Genomic DNA, 20,727 nt, shown 5'->3' with positions numbered 1-20,727 from the left:
TGCTGGAGATCAGAGCTGAAAATATGTTGCTGGAAAAGCGCAGCAGGTCAGGCAGCATCCAAGGAACAGGAAATTCGACGTTTCAGGCATAAGCCCTTCATCATTTGGGCATTAGCTCTTCATCATTCCTGATGAAGGGCTTATGCCCGAAACGTTGAATTTCCTGTTCCTTGGATGCTGCCTGACCTGCTGCGCTTTTCCAGCAACACAATTTCAGCTCAGGATTGGAAGGAGAAGTGGTTAAGAGTGTGGCCAGGGGTAAACACAGCGAAGAGAAATGCATCCTGATGGGTTCCTCTTCAGGGGGTCCCGGTGTGGCTTTGTTGGGCTGAAGGGCCTGTTTCCACACTGTAGGGATTCTATCCTATGAATAAGCGGCCTGCTGCTGTTATCTTTTCCACAAAATGTGTTTCATTCGGACAACTTGGAAACAAAAACGTGCAAACATTCCAATTTGAACATTACAGCTTTGGCGAAGCACTACCATTGCAATTAGAAAATACATTCCACCTCACGTCTGCATTTCAAACGATAAATCACCAAAAGTGCACCCATACAAAGCTCTCTGCACAGTGCAAGGAATTTCCCTTTGCGGTGCCTCAGCCCCTCGCCCATCTTTGTTGCTGAACACCATGCAGTATTTGTTGGGCACACAGTGTGAGGGAGGCTCCAGTTCCCAGCCCTTCGGCTGCTCCCCAGCAGCTGGAGAATGTCACCTTCCCAAGGGCTTTGCGCTGCAGCCCGGCTCGCGGTGAACCGGTGCGCCACCCAGTGGCCGCCAGGCCTCAACTGCAGCCGGCGGGGGGATGGGGGGTGGGGATGGAGAGTGCGGCCCCCGAGCGGTCGGACTGAGGACGCGCAGGTCTTCCTCCCATCAACCTCCGCGCGCGGGAGGTGGGGAGGGGGCGGGGACATCCGGGTCTCGCGAGAGGTTGCCGGCGGCCGGTTGCCATGAGGGGCAAGATGGCGGCGGCTGGTGTGTGAAGCGGATGGTGTGGTTTCCCCCAGGGCTCTCTCTCTCCTCGCTCAGGACGGAGCCATGCAGCACGACGATGTGAGTTTTGGGTGGATGGGTGGGGTTGTCGTGTTGACCCTGTTCAACACGGACCTGCAGTGGTCCCAGTCCCATGGGGTGGGGGTGGGGGTGGGGGTGAGGGTTCATGCCCCAGGCTCCTGCTGATAAAAGATGCACTTCCTACAAGAGGGCCACCGGACCCCACACCTTCACCCCCTGATTGCTCTCCGCCGGTGCTGCCAGAGCTTTCCCAGCAGTGTCCCTTTCTCCCGTCCCGCCTCCATCAGGACCCTCAGCAAGAATGCCCAGGCTCACTCCTGATTTGGGAGGTGCCGGTGTTGGGACTGGGGTGGACGAAGTTAAAAATCACACAACGCCAGGCTATAGTCCAACAGGTTTAACTGGAAGCGCACTAGCTTTCCTTCATCAGGTGATCGTGGAGGGCTCAATCCTAAAACACAGAATTCATGGCAAAAATTTGCAGTGTGATGTAACTGAAATTATACATTGAAAAAAAATTGATTGCCCGTTAAGCCTCGCATCTGTTAGAATACCGTGATAGTTTCACTTCTTTCACTCCATCAGTCTTGGAATGTGGGCAGGGAGGCTGCTTGTGAAAGGGTGTTTTTCTGACTGGGGGAGGTCTGTGACCGGTGGTGTTCCCTCAGGGTCAGTGCAGGGACCGCGGTTGTTTGTCATCTGCAGAAATGATTTGGGTGAAAACGTCAGTGGACTGATCAGTAAGTTTGTAGACAGCATGAGAATTGGTGGACTGGTGGATTCCAGCAGGATATAGTTCGCCTGGAAGATTAGATTAGATTAGATTACTTACAGTGTGGAAACAGGCCCTTCGGCCCAACAAGTCCACTCCGACCCGCCGAAGCGCAACCCACCCATACCCCTACATTTACCCCTTACCCTAACACTATGGGCAATTTAGTATGGCCAATTCACCTGACCCGCACATCTTTGGACTGTGGGAGGAAACCGGAGTACCCGGAGGAAACCCACGCAGACACGGGGAGAACGTGCAAACTCCACACAGTCAGTCGCCTGAGGCGGGAATTGAACCCGGGTTTCTGGCGCTGTGAGGCAGCAGTGCTAACCACTGTGCCACCGTGCCGCCCACACGGAAGGTTGGGCAAAGAAGTGGCAGTAACTAATCCAGACAAGTGTGCAGACGATGCATTTTGGAGGTTGTACTGTGCAGAGGAACCTCGATTATCCGAACAAGATGGGTGAGCTCTTTTGATGGGCCATTCAGTTAATTGATTTCCTCTGGGGCTCAGGGTTTTCTGTGAGGTCTGCTCCCTGTTTGGGAGATTAAGCAGTAGCACACTGCTCGAGCCCCACTCCCAATTTGTCCACCCCTGTCTGCCCCCCCCCGTCCCAAACCCATCTGCGCCCCCAGCCCCAATCTCATTTACTCCTGCCCCTGCCTGCCCCAACCCTGTCCATCCCTGCCCACACCTAACCCCATCCAACACGGCCCCCCCTACCCTGATTTCCAGCCAAGCCTCTTTTCCCCCCCCCCCCCCCAAAAAGCCCTGGCACCTGAACTGCACACCAATAGTAAGATTGCTGCTGCCTTTGTGGGGCAAGTCTCCAAATAGCGCGTGCATGCACACATAGCTTTTTACTGCAACTTTTTGACAGGTTCCACTCTGCCCTGTACAGGACAATGTTGGAGAGATTGCCTGGGGGTGAGGGGTTTAGGGATCATGCCTGTGTAAAACTCCAGGAAAAGTGTTGGGGGGAGAGAGGCAGGCTGAGGAGCAACCTCAGAAGTATCTAAAATTGATGTGTGTGCATAGGGTGGATGGTTGGAGTCTCTTTCCCATGATGGAAATGTGAAATACATGGGAGCACAGATTTAAGGTGAGAAGGGAAAGTTTCAAAGAGGGAGGAGATGTACAAAGCAAGTTTTTTTTTACCCCAATGGTGGTTGGTGCCGAGAATGTGCTGCCAGGGGAGGTGGCTAGAAGTAGATGACAAGAGCAAAGCTTGAGGCATGTCGACAGACAGGTGTACCGGCAGGGAACAGAGGACACTGACCGTGTGCAGGCAGTTGGAAAAAGTTTAGAATAGCATCATGGTCGATACAGACATTTCCGGTTGAAGAGCCTGTTCCTGTGCTGAACTGTACTCTGTACTGGTGACGGTGTCCATTGTGAAACAAACTAATCTGGTTCACAAATGTTCTCGAGGGAAAGAAATCTGCTTTTTGTTTGCCAGTTTGGCCTACATAAGCCTCCTGATCCACAACAACGTGGTTGACTTTTAGCTGCCCCTGAAGTGTCTTTGCAAGCCCCTCAGTTCAAGGCCAATTTGCAAATCTTTAGTGTAAAACAGTGGGAATGCCTTTGACCTTGGCTCATTGTGGTTTTGTGACTTGAGTGCCTCCCTGAGCATATGCTCCTTGAATAACGTAGGCAGTTCCAATCATCACCTCACTGGAATGATGTGATCACCTTGGAGGAGTTCAAGGGGAGCCATACAAGGTGGTGGTCTGAACTTGAGTTTTGGTGGAAAAATGAGGTTCTTTGTGCTTGTTTTCTTTGGAACAGAGGGAGGCTTTCAGGTGATTTGATTCAGGCTCTGAAATCACGCAGCGGGTGGTACGTGTATGGAATGAGCTGCCAGAGAAAGTGGTGAAGGCTGGTACAATTGCAACATTAAAAGGCATCTGGATGGGTATATGAATAGGAAGGGTTTGTAGGGATATGGGCCTGGTGCTGGCAGGTGGGACTAGATTGGGTTGGGATATCTGGTCGGCATGGATGAAGGGTCTTTTCCGTGCTGTACATCTCTGTGACTTTGTCGTGCACCAGGAGAATATGTTGAAGAAGTTAAGGGTATATTACATCAGCTGGATGATGTAAGCAAACTTGGAAAACTCCCGGCAGCCCTGTCCGGAAATGGCACAGTTGTTCTGCAGTTTGTTTGCGGCAACATTATATGTTAATTCAAACAAAAGTGGTTTCACGACGCACAATGGCTAGAATAATCTTATCCACCAATTTTTTTTCCTGATCCCAGGGATGTTCTTCATAATCTTGACACTTTCTGTTGAATTTAGTTACTTTTCTCTGAAAGTTAGATTTGCTCATTAGAAAACAGCAAGATTAAAATTTAACATGTTTCTCTGTTCCAGGTGCTTTGGGATCTTATCGGAAACAAACAGTTTTGTTCCTTCAAAGTGAAGTGAGTAAAGATTCCCAGAAAAATAAATCCGAAATGCGTCTTCTTCCGAAAAGTTATTTGAATTGTCTGCGACTGGCTGGGATTTGGCCTCTTTGAATGCTGATCTGGCTTCATTTCCTCATTTCCTTCTGTCAGACTCGAGCTAAGTGTTTTGTATTTCATGAACAGGGAGAAGCAGCTGTCCCTTCTGAATATGCTCCTTTGTGCTCAGGAATGCCCTGAATCCTCTCACCACCTCTCCTCCGTGTATGGGAGGATCTGGAAGCTAATGGACCTCTTTCATATTGGTGCATTGTCAGTAAAACAAAGCAAACGCAGTTGGAGCAAAGACACTTGTAGCACTGAAAGCCGTTTAGCCCGTTGCATCCAGGATGGCGTTTTGAAGGAACAGGGCAAAAGTGAGGGCTGCAGATGCTGGAGATCAGAGTCTAGATTAGAGTGGTGCTGGAACATGTACAGCAGGTCAGGCAGCATCCGAGAAGCAGGAAAATCGCCGTTTCCGTCAAAAGTCCTTCATCAGGAATGAGGCAGGGAGCCTCTGGTGTGGAGAAATAAACGGGAGGGGGGTGGGCTGGTGCTGGGGAGCAGGTAGCCAAGAGTACAACAGGTGGATGGAGGTAGGGATGAAGGTGATAGGTCGGAGAAGAGGGTGGAACGGATAGGTGGGAAGGAAGACCGGCAGGTATGACAGGTCATGGGCATGGTTCTGAGCTGGCAGGTTGGAACTGGGGTAAGGTGTGGGGGGGTGGAAAATGAGGAAACTGGTGAAGTCCACATTGATGCCCTGGGGTTGAAGTGCTCCAAGGCAGAAGATGAGGCGTTCTTCTTCCAGGTGTCGGGTGGTGAGGTAGAGGCGGCCCAGGACCTGCATATCCATGGCAGAGTGGGAGGGGAAGTTGAAATATTTGGCCACAAAATGGTGGGGCTAATTGGAGCGGTTGTTCCGGAGATGTTCCCTGAAGTTCACTGCGAGAAGGCATCCAGTCTCCCCAATGTAGAGGAGACCGTATTGGAAGCAACAGATACAATAAATGATATTGGTGGATATGCAGGTAAAACTTTGATTGATGTGGAAGGCTCCTTTGGGGCCTTGGATGAAGGTGAGGGAGGAAGTGTGGGCGCAGGTTTTACAGTTCCTGCAGTGGGAGGGGAGGGTGGGTGGTTGCACTTGAGCCGTGTTGACAAGTTCATTCTGTCTGCAGATCCATGTTCATCATTCTCAACTACTTCTCTGGTCTATTTTAAAATTGTTCACCAAAGGAGATTCTACCAGCTTGTAGTCATAACCGCATTTTATGAAGAGTCATTTAGAATTGAAACGTTAGCTTTCTTTCTCACCGTGGATGCTGCCTGACCAGCTGTGATCATCAGCATTTTTTGTTTTCAATCCTAACCAGGTTTGAAGCTTTTTCCTACCCCCCCCCAATCCTTTGCCAAGTATTTTATGTTTGTGGCTGCTGCCTATTGAAACATTTTAAACAAGGTTACAGCCTCTATCTCTGAGAAAATGAAGACTGCAGAGGCTTGAGATAAGAGTAAAAAAACGTGATGCTGGAAAAGCACATCCGAGGAGCAGGACAATCACATTTCGAGCATAAGCTCTTCATCAGGAATGGGGAGGGGGGTGTGGTGGCTGGGGCTGAGGGGGTAGGTAGCTCGGAATGTGAAAGGTAGATGAAGGTGGGGGTGATGGTGATAGGTCAGAGAGGAGGGTGGGCCGGATAGGTGGGAAGAAAGATCGACAGCCCCACGCCTTCCATCTTCTCCAAAACTTTCAGTTATCCGGCCTCCAACACTTCATCTTCACCATGGACATCCAGTCCCTGTACACATCTGTCCACCATGACGAAGGCCTCCAAACCATCCGTTTTTGCCTCTCCCACCGACCCAACCGGTACCCATCCACTGACACACTCGTTCGATGGGCTGAACTGGATCGTCAACAATTTCTCTTTCAAATCCTCCTACTTCCTCAGACCCACCCATCTCCCATCATCTCTCAGCTCCACTCCCCTACACATCTGCTGCTCCTCAGATGCTGCCTGACCCTCTGTGCTTTTCCAGCACCTCACTTTTGACTACTGCCTCTATCTACTCTGTCATTATCCAGTAGCTTCCCTTCCAGGGAACAAATATAATTTTTCATTCAGTCTTCCAAACTAAAGTTCTTGCAACATGGTAGCAACAGCTAAACCACCCCCCCCCCCCCAATGTGCTGTCGTGCCCAGATAGAAGTCGAGATAACATATTGATATTTATTCTTGACAAAATTTGAAGTGCAAAATGTAGCAAATGCTTTCCAAACATTGGAAAATGTATTCTCCAAAAAATTAGCATGAACTTAGATTGAGAGAAGTGTGGAGCAGAAGAAGTTAATTCTTAGCTGTTTTTCAGAGTGTGACTGAAAATGTTTCAAACCTAAAGGATTTTTGTTCTGGTTTCTCAAAGACGCAGGGTGTTTGAAAACCTCAGGCCTTTAATTTAAATCGTGGTTGGGCTTCTTTAGTGAGGAACGAAGAGCATGTGAGAAGTATCCCTTTCATCTGCTGAAGGTGACTTTTAAACAGGGTATTTTTCTTTTGCTGGAACACGATCTCTTGCCTTGCGGTTGTCATTTTTTCGTTTTGATCAACTGACTTGTGGTATTCAAACCAAAATGTTGTTTATCAAGTGTAAATTGTAAACTGTCTTCCATCATGAACTGTCTCCTTACCATGTTAAATGGTGTCAGTTTTCCATTGCCCCCACCTCAGTGCTCTGGCCTCAAACAGCATAAGACGCAACCTCTCCTTCCAGTCAGTCTGAGATAACAACCTACACGTACACACTGTTCGATTCTTTGCTTCATGTTGCTGCAGATTCCTGTGTTTTCCAGAATGAGACCTTCCTGTCATATTAGGCTGAGGCTTCCCATCCAATACCCGTCACCAGTTTATCCCGTAATGTGTTTGATGTTTGACAGCTTCTTTGAGAACAAATGTTATATGCTTCATGACTCTTTTCATATTAATCCTCTTTCATTCCCCTGCAGAACTAAAACGCAGAACTTCTGTCGCAATGAGTACAATATCACAGGCCTGTGTAATCGGTCGTCCTGTCCTTTGGCCAACAGTCAGTATGCAACCGTCAAGGAGGAGAAAGGTAAGCAGCCTGACCTGTGATTCATATCATCTTTCTACTGTTGTGTCAAACTTTAACCCATATTAACATATAAACTAGGAGCAGGAGCCCATTGAGCCTGCTGTTCTGTTGAGTATGATCATTGTTTATCATCTGTTCAGTGTGTTCCTTCCATGTTCTCCCCATTATTACACCTTGAACTCATTTGTCTCCAGAAATCTTTGTATTTATCTCTTAAAGATGTTCACTGATTCTCCACTGCCCTCTTTGGTCAAGAACTCGACATGTTCCCCATCCTCTTAATGAAGAAATTTCGCCAAGTCTCAGTCCTCAGTGGTCTACCTCGTCTCCAGATGCTGTGAGCCACTGTTCTTGAACCCCCCCCTCCCACTGACAAGAGGGATGTCATCCTTGTATCCAGGCTATCTAGGCCTATCAAAATTTCAAATTTCAGTGAGAATCCCTCCCATTTTTCTAAAGCCTATAATCTTGCTGTCCCAGGATTCAATGGAGTGAACCTTTCCTACACTGCCTCTCTGGCAAGTATATCCTTCCTTCAGTGAGGAGACCAAAAATGCACACTAATCCAGGTCTGGTACCACCAAAGCCCTATTGCTCCAGGAAAACTACCTAGCTCCTTTACTCCAAGTATCTTGCAGTCAAGGCCAACATACGATTTCCCTTCCTAAATGCTTACCGTATTGCCCGGTTTCAGTGACTGGTATCCAAAGACATCTAGATACCTTGTGTGCCAACATTTCCCATGCTGTCACAATTTACATAATAATAAGCATTCTTTTGATCATATTGAAGTGGATAATTTCATAGTTAAGCAATAACCCCAGCTGATGTTGTTACTGGACAAGTCTGAAATCTGGCTTGACAGCTGATTTCTTTTTAAATTTAATCAGTTTGTATTTCATCGAACAAAAGCATGCAGTGCTACATATTTGGTTTTAACAATAATTTAACAATTTGGTTTATTATGCAGAAGAGAAGGTGAAATAGAATAAACCAAGCTATTTATAAACAATACAACACAAAATATTTCAAGATGCAGTAAAAATGTGATCCCACCTATCTATCCCATGTTGCTGCATGACAGTACTCCAATACGCGACAGCATTCCCATCTCTGTCTTTTGGATTGACTTGACTGTTTTTTTTTAGATAACCCCTTCAGAATTCGAAGCAAACACTACCTGTGTAGAATTTTCAAACCAAGATTCTTAGACTGAGGTGACCTGTTTCCTGACTTTGCTGAACTGACCCCTTTCTCCTGAAGAAGCTGTTTCATCCATCTAGTTTCTGTCAGGACCTGTGCTTTTGGTTCCAGTTCGCCCTTTCAAACTGAGTTTTTGGCCAATGGGAAAAAAAATCCTGATCCTTTTGAGCTGAAAGCAAGCTCAAGCTCATCAGAGTTTACTCTGTCTGCTCATAAAACTCTCGCAACATAAAGAAATTGTCATTATCGCCCCACAGACACGCTCTTACTCCCTGGTTTGAAAAAAAAAGTATGGTTCCAGAAATGCTGACAAGTTAGTCATTATATACGCAGACCAAAACCCACATCCCATGATATTAAAATCCAAATTAGAAATATTTCTAATCAAATTACACTTAGCCATGTATTACTCCTCAATTTGTCTGAATTGCATTGAAATGTCTTTGAAACATCCTCCTCGTCACTCATAATCAGTGTTCCCACTAAATTTCTTCTGTAAGGACCTGGAACACGACAAGTTGTGTTGTGACTTCTGGTGTTCGATGCTGTAAATGGCAAGGCATAGGGACCTAAACCCACATGCTGTTGGGGCAGGTGTCAAATGGTATTATGACCAGGTTATTCATCTAGAAACTCATCTGAAATTTTCGGGACCTGAGTTCAAATCCTGCCATGGCAGATGTTGAAATTGGGATTTAATAAAGAATTTGGAATTAAGGGTATAAAGAATATAAAACCATTGTCAATTATCAGAAAAACCCATTTGATTCTCTATTGTCCTTCATGGAAAGCAACCTGTCAACCTTACCTTACCTCACCTGGCCTACGTGTGACTCCAGATCTACAGCCATGTGGTTGACTTTTAACTGCCCTGGAGGCAGTTTGGGATGGGCAACAAATGTTGGGCAAGCCAGAGACACCCACATCCCATGAGTGATTTGTCAAAAAAAAGAAAATATTTTGTTCATAATGTTTGTGAAACATTGCAGAAAGTGAAAAAAAAGTTCAAATTTCTTCAGACAGCTCAGAGTCTGAAGTTCCTCAGTACTACTGCAATGCTGTAGATATTTCCAGCATTTATAAGGTGTGAAACTGTTTCAGCTGACTTTTGGAGTATTTTGTATGCCTGTTTTTGTTGGAATGCATGCAGGGTATATATCTCTCTCCCCTCGCAGGTTTTCCATAAGATAAACGTGATATGTTGTATCCTGCAGGTCAGTGTTTCCTGTACATGAAGACAATAGAACGAGCTGCTTTTCCATTTCGATTATGGGAGCGGGTAAGCACAGTCTGTCTGGGCTGGGGAAGTTACCTTTGGTGTGATCATCTTGTTCGCAGTGAGAATGAAATGTTGCATGCTCACAACATAATTGGAAGAGAACATAACAGAAGAGGTGCTAAATGGATATTTTTCATCTGTATTCACACGGGAAAAAGACAATTTTGTCAAGGAGAATACTAAGATACAGGCTATTAGACTAGACAGAATTGAGGTTCCTAAGGAGGAGGTGTTAGCAATTCTGGAAAGTGTGAAAATGGATAACACCCCTGGGCCAGATGTGATTGATCCTGGAATTCTCTGGGAAGCTAGGGAGGAGATTGTAGAACCTTTGGCTTTGATCTTTATGTTGTCATTATCTATAGGAACAGTGCCAGAAGACTGCAGGATAGCAACCCTGGTAATTATAGACCAGTGAGCCTTACTGTGGTTGTGGGTAAAGTGTTGGAAAGGATTATAAGAGAGAGGATTTATAATCATCTAGAAGGGAATAATTTGATTAGGGATAGTCAACACGGTTTTGTGAAGGATAGGTCGTGTCTCTCAAAGCTTATTGAGTTCTTTGAGAAGGTGACCAAATAGGTGGTTGATGGTAAAGTGGTTGATGTGTTGGATATGGATTTCAGTGAGGCGTTTGATAATGTTCCCAATGGTCGGCTATTGCACAAAATGCGGAGGAATGGGATTGAGGATGATTTAGAGGTTTGGATCGGAAATTGGTTAGCTGAAAGAAGACAGAGGTTGTGGTGTTCTGCAAGGATCTGTTTTGGGTCCACTGCTGTTTGTCATTTTTATAAACAACTGGATAAAGGTATAAAAGGATGGGTTAGTAAATTTGCAGTTGGCAGTCAGGTTGGTGGAGTTGTGGACAGTGCCAAAGGAGGTTGCAGATTACAGAGAGATATAGATAAGCTGCAGAGCTGGGCTGAGAGGTGGCAAATGGAGTTTAATGCAGAAAAGTGTGAGGTGATTCACTTTGGAAGGATCAACGGCAATACAGAGTACTAGGCTAATGTTAAGATTCTTGGCAGTGTGGATGAGCAGAGAACTCTTGGTGTCCACCTGCATAGATCCCTGAAAGTTAGGACCCAGATTGATAGGGTTCTTAAGAAGGCATACGGTGTTAGCCTTTGTTGGTAAAGGGATTGGGTTTTGAAGCCACGAGGTCATGCCGCAGCTGTACAAAACTCTGGTGCAGCAGCATTTGGTGTATTGTGTACTGTTCTGGTCACCGCATACTAGGAAGGATGTGGAAGCTTTGGAAAGAGTGCAGAGGAGATTTACCAGGATGTTGGAATGGCGGGAAGGTCTTATGAGGCAAAGTTGAGGGACTTGAGGCTGTTTTCGATAGAGAGAAGAAGGTTGAGAGGTGATTTAATAGATGACCAGAGGATTAGATAGGGTGGACAGTGAGAGCCTCTTTCCTCGGATGGTGATGGCGAGCATGAGGGGACACAGCTTTAAATTGGAGGGTGATAGAGGACAGATGTCGGAAATAGGTTCTTTCCTCAGAGTAATAGTGGCGTGGAACACCCTGTCTGCAGCAGTAGTAGACTGGCCAATTTTAAGGGCATTTAAATGGCCATTGAAAAGACATATGGATGATAATGGAATAGTGTAGGTTAGATGGGCTTCAGATTGGTTTCACACATTGAGGACCAAAGGGCCTATACTGCACTGTAACATTCTGTGTTCTGACCTATCAGGATATCTGTCAGAGAAATAGATCTTGGTGAAATATTTTCTTTGCTTATTGTAATTGATCATTTAGTCACTTGACTCACTGACATAACTGCACTAATGAGATACTGAACACCCTGAATCCTCTTTTACAAGGGTAAGAATAAAAATAAGTCCATGCACTTGAGGTGCAAAATAAACAAAACACCTGGTGAGCAAGGAATGCGGTGCATGTGATATACATTGAGAATATCTTGGATGGATGAGGTGTATGCATGGGATATAGGAATAAAATAAGGGAACAGCTCATCAGTTACGTGAGGAATGTGTTATGGACTAGGCCAGGCCACTCAAAACATTCTTGAGCAGGCAACCCAGACCATAACTTTACAATTTGTTTCAGTCAGTGTACAGTGAAAATTAACTGGAGTAAGTTAGCTAAGTTGACTACTCGGTTTTAAAACAGACACATTTATTCACAAAATGACGCAATGAAACACAAATAACAGAATAAAGAACCCCTACAGAGCTCAGTCTATCCAAACTAGACTTAATTATGCTGTTCCGAATATACACAACAGTCCCAATAAGCAAACCCCTTTAAAGAGCAGTTTTTTAAAAAGGAACAGACGCTTACATGTTGAAGTTAGGCAAGCAGAAAGAGAGAGAGTTTCCACACAGCTCACCGTTGAACTCCTGACTGGTTCTGGACTGAACTACTCAGCTGGAGAGCTGACCACTTCCCTTTCATTTTACAGGTAACTTCTAAAACATGACAATTTTGGCTTGAAGTCTCATCTGTTTACATAGCAACAAAAAGACCTCTTAATACCTTTTAATCTCTGTATCAAGCCAGTCTAATCGGAACCGGGAGTGTTTTATTACCCCTCTGAAAAAAAACCCAAGGCTGCAGTATCTGTGGGAAATGATTTGCTAACCCACAATAGCTAAATTGGCCAAACTGTACCAGAACACCCAGAATTCCCAAGCAACTCACAAGCCGAATCAGACAGCATGCAGACAAGGGGATGCACAGACAATGATAGATCACCACAGATATCTCAAAGCCCCAAGGACAGTTTCACAACCCAGCAATAGCAAAACCACACCAAGAGCAGGACAGACAGAGAAGCACCTCACCACTTCAGAAGAGACATTAACACCGACCTGTGAAGAGGAATGGAACAGTTGGTACTGTCAGGATGTTGCATTGTGTGAAGGAACAGGGGATTCATCTGATATTTGTTTACCAATTAGCAACCTTGTAGCTAGATTACTCCATTTCCAGATACATTGTAGTTTCCCATTTCTTAATCAGTGTCATTGTGCAGCCTTACTCTAAAACTGGTCTCATCCTCAGCTCTGGGAAGAGAAATCTGATCTACCGTACAGACTGTCAGTCCTGTGTTAGCTGGTTTGTTTTCTCTTCCAGCGATATTGCTTGCAATAAGCTGTCAATTTCACTTTGAGCTGTGTTTTGTAATCTCTAACCTATTGGGCACATTCCTCTGACAGTATCCTTGAGAAAAGGAACAGCTTTTGGAAAAAAGGGACCAGCTTTGTGATAAATGTCATGCATGGTGTGTAAGCAATAGATTTGTGAGGGATAATATTTCTCAACCTTGATGGATTCATGAGTTACTGTGGGTGCAGTTAGGACTAAACATTATACTTTGTATAAGTTAAACCCTCAGATGGTCACCATTTTGGAAGCTGTTCTGCCATTATCCACTTGTGCTGCGTGTAGTGTTTCGTGTTTTGCTGATAGAATTGCTCCTTATTTATCTGTTTCCCTAAAGTACTTCCATTTCAGCAATTGCTCTTAAACGCAAGTTTGTTCAGCTCAACCCTTCCTTGCTCAATATATTGCAGGTCAAGTTAAGTAAGAATTATGAGAGAGCTCTGGAACAGATTGATGAGCATCTTATCTACTGGCCTCGCTTTATCAGACACAAGTGTAAACAGCGTTTCACAAAGATCACCCAGTACCTGATCCGTATCCGCAAGCTCATCCTAAAGAGACAGTAAGTTTGTTCTGGAATGTGGTATGAGCTTTGGTCTTGGTTTGTTTGGAGTTACAAACAAACTATTGGTTGGGATTTGGGCTATTACTGCCAGTGAGATGGAGCTTGAGGAAGACAGTCATCCAAGGTGCAAAGGTCATCTTTGTAAGTGAAAAGCTGAAAATGTGTTGCTGGAAAAGCGCAGCAGGTCAGGCAGCATCCAACGAGCAGGAGAATTGAAGTTTCAGGCATGAGCCCTTCTTCAGGAAGGGCTCATGCCCGAAACGTCGATTCTCCTCCTCCTTGGATGCTGCCTGACCTGCTGTGCTTTTCCAGCAACACACTTTCAGCTCTGATCTCCTGTCCTCACTTTCTCCTTTGTAAGTGAAAATCCAGGAGTGATGATCAGAGAGGGGCACATAATTGTGGAGGTGAAAAAGATATCCTGGCATTGGGTTCATTTGTCTCTCAGCCATCCATGGCTACCTGGTTAATTTGAATATTCCCTGGCTCTTAAGGGTCTGAAAAACATTACTTAGGCAAGGGATGTAATAACATTTCAATTCTGGGGTAACATTAGCAAGCTCCCTCCAAGGTAGTTGATGGCTTTGAGCTCAGTAGCATTGCTCATGCAGCATTACCAACTGGACCATGCAAAAGGATCATCACTTTCTGACCCTTGACTTACTGTGACAAAACCAACTTGTGTTAAAGCAGAGACGCAGCCTGCTGCTGATGTCTCACTCACTGACTTCGACTTGTGTGATTTTAACCCTGTTCCTTTCACTTGTGTTTCTGTTTAGGAGGAAGCTGGTACCTTTAAACAAGAAGGTTGAACGGAGAGAGAAACGGAGAGAGGTAAGTGTACTCCTGCACCCTACGTGTGGTGTTTGCGATGGACCTGAGTCTGTGACTTGGATTGTTGCTGAGTGAAATCTTATTGCTCGGTGGGGGTTTGTTTGAGACTGTCAAGGTCTCCCTGACTCTTCTCAATGTGTGTTCACCTGTTGACCTGATCCAGTTGCTGGGAACCATCACTGTCATGTGATTTCTGTCAGACTTCATCCAATGCAGCTGGACAATCCTTGAACACTGGAGCAACTTCTTTAATTCATCCTGTCAGCCTTGCCTTTTCCAAGAACATAAACCTTTTTAATTCCCTGTAGATCTCCCATTTTTTTCACTTCAAGCACTGATCCAGTTCCCCTTTGAACGTCACTGTCAAGTCTGTTTTTGTTCTAAATTGTGGGAGCTTGCTATGTGAAAGAAACTCTCCTTTTTTCCTGTCATCATGAACCAGTGCACTCTGGCTCACAACCTTCCTGACACTGGCTATGCCACTGTTAAAACACAGCATAATTTTAAACATTTGAATTGGAATAAATCACACTGGAATCTTCTTTTCTGTAAGAAGAACAATTCCAGTCTTTCCAGATGTAATGGACCAGGCAAGACCCCCTCAAAACATTTCAGGAAAGTAGCTTGGACTCTCATCTTTCTAGTTTTTTATGCGGGTGTAACATGGATATTCCAGGAGGGGTGTAGCTGGCCTAAACACCTCATTTTAAACAAAACAGAATGTATTTGCAAGATTACCAAATGAAACCCAAACAAAAGAGAACAGAATAAAGAATAAATTAATCTATCCGAAAACCCAACCGACTATCTCAGAATAATGATGCTGTTCCAAATACTTGCAACAAACACTCCTTGGCGTAAAAGGTAAATTTAAACACAGTCTCTTACAGGAGAGATGTCAGAGATTGGGAGGATCAGCATGGACCTGCTTCTTTGGGTTCAGAACCTACACAATTCTGCTTGCTCAAACCAAACCAAACCAGAGCTGAGCTGAGAGAACTGGCCGCTCCCCTTTCATTGTACAAGTGCCCTTTTAAAACTTGAAAGCTTTTTGCCTGAGGCAGTGCATGTTAGCTGAAATCAAACTGGTCCTAAAACCCTTCAAACGGAGACCTCCCAGAATCTCTGTTTTTGCGACCTCTCTGGAATGAAAAAGGTCCGCAGAACCTTGTTAAAGGAGCAACGTCATTACACAGGTAACTGAAGTCCCCCACCCTTGAAGAAAATCTTGCACTCTGTCTATCCTTATGTGATCTGAATTGAATGGGAGGAGTCAGCTGCTCCATTTTAGTTTGTGGTAATTCTTCCGGGCTGAATTTGGCAAGGGCAATGAGATTCTGTGCTGGAGGAGTATGAGGCTGCAGCGTAATTGTTGTTTTCTTTCAGGAAAAGGCTCTGATTGCAGCTCAGCTGGACAATGCCATCGAGAAGGAACTGCTGGAGCGACTCAAGCAGGGGACGGTGAGTTGCTGAGCTTCATTAGCAGAGATCTGAACTCACAACAAGTTTTTATGGAACTAGCTGAGAGTAGTATCAGAAAATGACAACAATTGATGAACTTAAAAATGTGTTGCTGGAAAAGCACACAAAAGGAATCCTGAAGAAGGGCTTATGCCCGAAACGTCGATTCTCCTGTTCCTTTGATGCTGCCTGACCTACTGTGCTTTTCCAGCTACACATTTTTAAGCTCTGATGTCCAGCATCTGCAGTCCTCACTTTCTCCAACAATTGATGAACCAATGGAATGATGGTTACATGGTTAATTCCTTGCATGTGTTGAGGAATAGTGTGCTGCAGGGATTGGAAATGCCAACTCCACTCATGGGTGGTCTCCTAACTGGTTCTGTTGAGAAAGCCTGAAGTGTGGGATGAACGTTGCTGCTGTGACTGAGAGTGCTGCCCTGGATGATCTGAGTTTGTAATAGCTTTCTCTTGTGTCCCATCAGTATGAAGACATCTACAACTTCCCTATTCATGCTTTTGATAAAGCGCTGGAAAAGCAGGATGAAGAGAGTGAGACCGACTCTTCGGAGGAAGAAGAAGATGAAGAAGTAAGTGATGGTCGAAGTTGAAAGGAAAACAAAGCTGTTTGATGTCTTGGATTCTGTTACAGTTTTGTTGGGATTACTTTAATACTGGAAACCTAGGTTCCTCAGTTCTGCCTCCTTGAACACAACTGGTTTGGTGCATTGTTGTCAAACTTACGGGCAAATTGGGAAATCTGTTGTTAATCATGCATTTTTGCTCATCAGTAAATGAAAACTCTGAAATAGACACCGTCCTAGGCAGTGGTTTCCGGTGTTTATATCAGCATGATTTGTGCTATTTTGCATGTGAGCAGGATGGATGAGGATTTTTGATTTTGATTTGTGGTTTTAGCTCCCGGGTTAGTATTTATCTATTAGAAGTGTGGAAAACAAGGGTGAAATTCCAAACTTGGCACCATGGAAACAGCAGCCTTGATTGTCCGGATTAAGAAGCTCGCCTCATTGTCAGGTTCACCGATCTGAGTCAGCAACACAAACCTAAAGCATTAATGAACATTTCCAGCAGGGAGTATGATGGCACTATCTGTATTCCATGTCTTAATTCAGAATGTACCTGTCTTGGAGTCAGGGTAGGTGAATGTCTGAAGGGAATTGAGAGTCTGGGTCATGGAGATGGAGTGGTATTTGCAGGGGGGAACTGACTTGAGACTGGGGGATGTGGTTGGAAAACAAGACTGTAAGAAAGGCAGGGGAAGATTTGGACTGTTGTGGGTCTAGAGACAGGGAAAGGTCGAGAGGGAGAGAGAGTGCATTTGGCTGTAGAGTGACCTTATGTCTCTTGAAAGAGAAAAGGAAGGGTCAGAAGAGAGGGTGCGAAGGAGACTTTGGGCAGCGATGGTTTGGGTGTCTTTCATATTGAAAATATTGACCACATTTTCTCTGCTGAAGTCAGCTGCAGTTAGATGGATTGACTTTGATATAACTCTGAGCAAATTTTGGGGAAAGATTGAGTTTCATACTTTAATGACACTCTGAGTCACTGAATACGTGGATTGCATTCACCTCAATTGTTCCCAAGCCATTTCCACAAACATCCATGTTTGTAGCTGAAACCATGTTACTGTTGCTTGCACCACAATGGGCCAATGATTTTACTTCTCCAGTGCCATATACTGTCCAGAAATTTGAGATTGGACAGGTTGGTGACATGTTGGAGTTACTGTCAGTCTCAAAAGCAGCAGGCTCCTTGTAATGTGTCTTTCTTTCTCTCAACAGGATGTTGGTCAAGTGGAATACGTGGAGGGTGATGAAATAGACGAGAGTGACCTGAGTGACTTGGAGGTATTTGGCTCAGTCGTGTCTGAATTCTTCTCATTTTGGGGGAGGGGAATATGATTGTTGTATGACAAAGGATGGGGTGTCAGTGGTGAGAGTGGAATAGAGTGTGCACCCATTTTTAGTTGATTGCTGAGTAATTGAGTGAAAAATGCTGTCTTCTGTTGGAAATTGTCAGCCATCTCGGCTGAGGTACAACATCCCTTTGAACTGTTCAACTGCAGAGAGTTTTAATACAATTGTATGCATGAGAATTTGTTCCAGGTACCAATGTAAGGCCAATCTCTGATGCAGCAAACCCACCCTATTCATGAGTCAGGTCTATTCTATAATGAAAAATCTCTTCAGAAAGAAACATGTTCATGATATGTGTAACACACTGCCCTTCAGCTGTAGATTTTGGGTCTGCCTTGATACTCTGTTAACTGTCTGATTTTAATTTTAGGGACAGTCTATAGGATTAAGGAAATTATGTTAAAATACTTAATTGGGCTCGGTTGGAATATTGCATCCATACTAATGAATTAATGTGAAGACGTTCGAGATAGTGCAGAAAAGATTGAGATGAATTGTTTCAGGATGAGGAACTGAGGTAATGTACTAAGATTTATGAAATTTGGAAAGCAAGAACAAGAACACATAGATTAGAAGTAATTGGCGGAAGATGCATTTAAGACGGGAGGAACATCCTCATGACACAGTGAGTGGTTACGATCTGAATGCATTGCCTGAGTATGTCGTGGATGCGGGTTCCATTGAGTTATTTAAAAGAGAATTAGATGATTATTTTAAATGTGAGAACACGCAGAGTCATGACTAAGTCCTGGAGAAATGGCATATGGTAAATTGCTACTTTACAAAGCCATGACTCACGGGGGTCTTGAAATGCAAGTTAAACCCCATGATTCCTGGAGTTGCCACAGAAGTTGAGGTTTTTAAAAGAAATATCCAAAATCCCTATAATGTTCAGATCCAGATTGATAAAATACAAGGAACTTGACAAGATATCACTGTTTATTACAGGTCATTAAATTCCAGCCATAGGTAAACAATTAAGCTAAATGAAGTAAAGACTACAAATTAAAACTTTCACGCCCTGTAAACTCTCCCTTACAAACATAAACAGAGATAAGAATAAGTACAGGTATGGCGAGAAAAGCAATTCCATCGCCTTTGTCCATGTGATCTTTTGGGTTGGATCTTGCTGATGAGAGCATTTCTCTGAAACCTTTTTCTGAATGTTTCTACTGCTTTGCAAGAGTCACAGTGGGGCTGGTTCACTTGTAAAAGTGTCTCTGACTTAACCAATTCAAAGTCACAGCTTGTATTAACCGCCAGAGGAAAGATAAGCTTGTTTTCTTGAGGTTTCAAATGATTTACTGCGGAGAGTTGAGAATTTCTGACTGCTTCAGACCTGCAGGTTTCTCATCTAGTCTGAGCTTCACTCTGTCCTGTTCACAGCCCAAGCTTTTTAACGAACTGATGAGCAGTCATCCAGTTGTTGGCAGTCGTGGTATCTTTGTCATTCATAATCAGTCCCTTGTCCACAAACCTTGGCTCCAATTCACCTGCACATTGCTAGAACCCACAGCTACACAAACAGGGTTCACAGTAGATATCACATTCTTTGCTTTCAAAACATTCAGACATCCTTGTGAATCCCCAGGTTTTAAGATGGTTCTTTGGCATTTTAGAAAAAAACACAAAAAGACATCGTCTTTACCCAACATAGACGCACTGTGATGATTAACCTCCTTCAGTGGTGCTGTCAAAATTTTGCCGTGCTTTGAAATTTAATTTGATTAAAGTTTGCCTGCATTCCTGCTTCTGCTCACCATAGGTGGCATGTTTGTGTGGGCATGGATGAAGCCAGCTGTGATACATTGCTGCTTCAGCAGCCTACTTGCAATTCCTTATTTCACATGACAAGTCACAGCTAACCATGTGGCTGAGGAAACAAACTGTCCTTGGAACTGTCCCACTTGGAGCTTTCCTGATTGAAGGGATGTGTGTGTGACAGAAACGAACAGGAAAATGCCAGGCAGTATTTCAGCAGCTTGGCCCTTTCTTTGCTTTGTACAATGGTCTATGTACTACTGTCATGCAATCCGTTGTTGAGATGCGGCAACTGGCTGACTGGAATTGATTTTTGACACATACACAGGACAACCTGGAAGGAGAGGAGGAGGAGGAGGAAGAGGAGGAGCAGGAGCAATCCAGTGATGCAGAGGAACTGGAGAAAGAACCCTCCACATCCAAAGGCAAAACACCGGTCAAGGGCCCAGCCCGTAAGAAGCGACCATATGTGGAAATTGAATATGAACAGGAAACAGAACCAGCAGCCAAAGCGACTAGCTCATGACCACTTTGTAGTGCTGCTTGTACCGAAGGTGAGGAATTGTATTAACTCCATTGTAAAGCAAAGCAGCTTCCTGGTCTCCACTGTGGACAGGCTACATTGCTGCTTCCAGTTATCATGGCCTTGATTGCACAAAGCAAGAACTATTCTTCAAGATTCTTTGTGTCAACTGTTCGTTTATATTTTCTCCATTTGCTTTAATCGTTCTCATTTCTATAAAACTATGAATAAAAGATGGGACTGATCTTTGTATGGTTCCAAAAAATGTCGTTTGAACAATTATCTACTTAGATGTCAGCAGAAATCTGTCCAACCTGAACTACTTGACGAAAACTCCTTGAAATTGTGATTCAACTAACTGCGTTGTATTTTCATCAGATTTAGGTCTCTTACGTGCAGTTAAAAGAATATGCAAAAGGTTCAGAGAATTCTTGGATTCTTTGAAATCCTTTTGGAGTGGCGTTCTCATTGGATTGGAGAGTAAATGGTAACATGTCAATCTGAATCTCCCTGGTCGATGCATTACTATTGGGGGGGGGATTAATTGCACAGGGCAGCATCAGATTCTGACATTTCCTCACTCTCACTGGAAATGAATTATAATTTTAACAGAGAATAAGGAATTGCCATGCTTGGGAGGTGCCTTGATAGGTTTTGGAAAC

The 20,727-nt window shown here is 44.4% G+C and overlaps 1 protein-coding gene across 1 annotated transcript; it reads left to right on the top strand.

The window, feature by feature from the left end:
• The first annotated feature begins 932 nt into the window (after positions 1–932).
• mak16 (MAK16 homolog (S. cerevisiae)) lies at positions 933–20,344 on the top strand. Its single transcript, XM_060856670.1, has 10 exons — positions 933–1,054; positions 4,170–4,219; positions 7,251–7,360; positions 9,778–9,842; positions 13,395–13,546; positions 14,329–14,383; positions 15,770–15,844; positions 16,330–16,434; positions 17,647–17,712; positions 19,871–20,344. The coding sequence occupies exons 1-10, from the start codon at positions 1,040–1,042 to the stop codon at positions 20,066–20,068; spliced, it is 891 nt and encodes a 296-aa protein (XP_060712653.1). The 5' UTR covers positions 933–1,039; the 3' UTR covers positions 20,069–20,344.
• Positions 20,345–20,727: the final 383 nt, after the last annotated feature.

This window comes from Hemiscyllium ocellatum, chromosome 48 (assembly GCF_020745735.1).
Source record: "Hemiscyllium ocellatum isolate sHemOce1 chromosome 48, sHemOce1.pat.X.cur, whole genome shotgun sequence".
Taxonomy (NCBI): domain Eukaryota; kingdom Metazoa; phylum Chordata; class Chondrichthyes; order Orectolobiformes; family Hemiscylliidae; genus Hemiscyllium; species Hemiscyllium ocellatum.
This window is presented reverse-complemented; position numbering and strand designations above follow the sequence as displayed.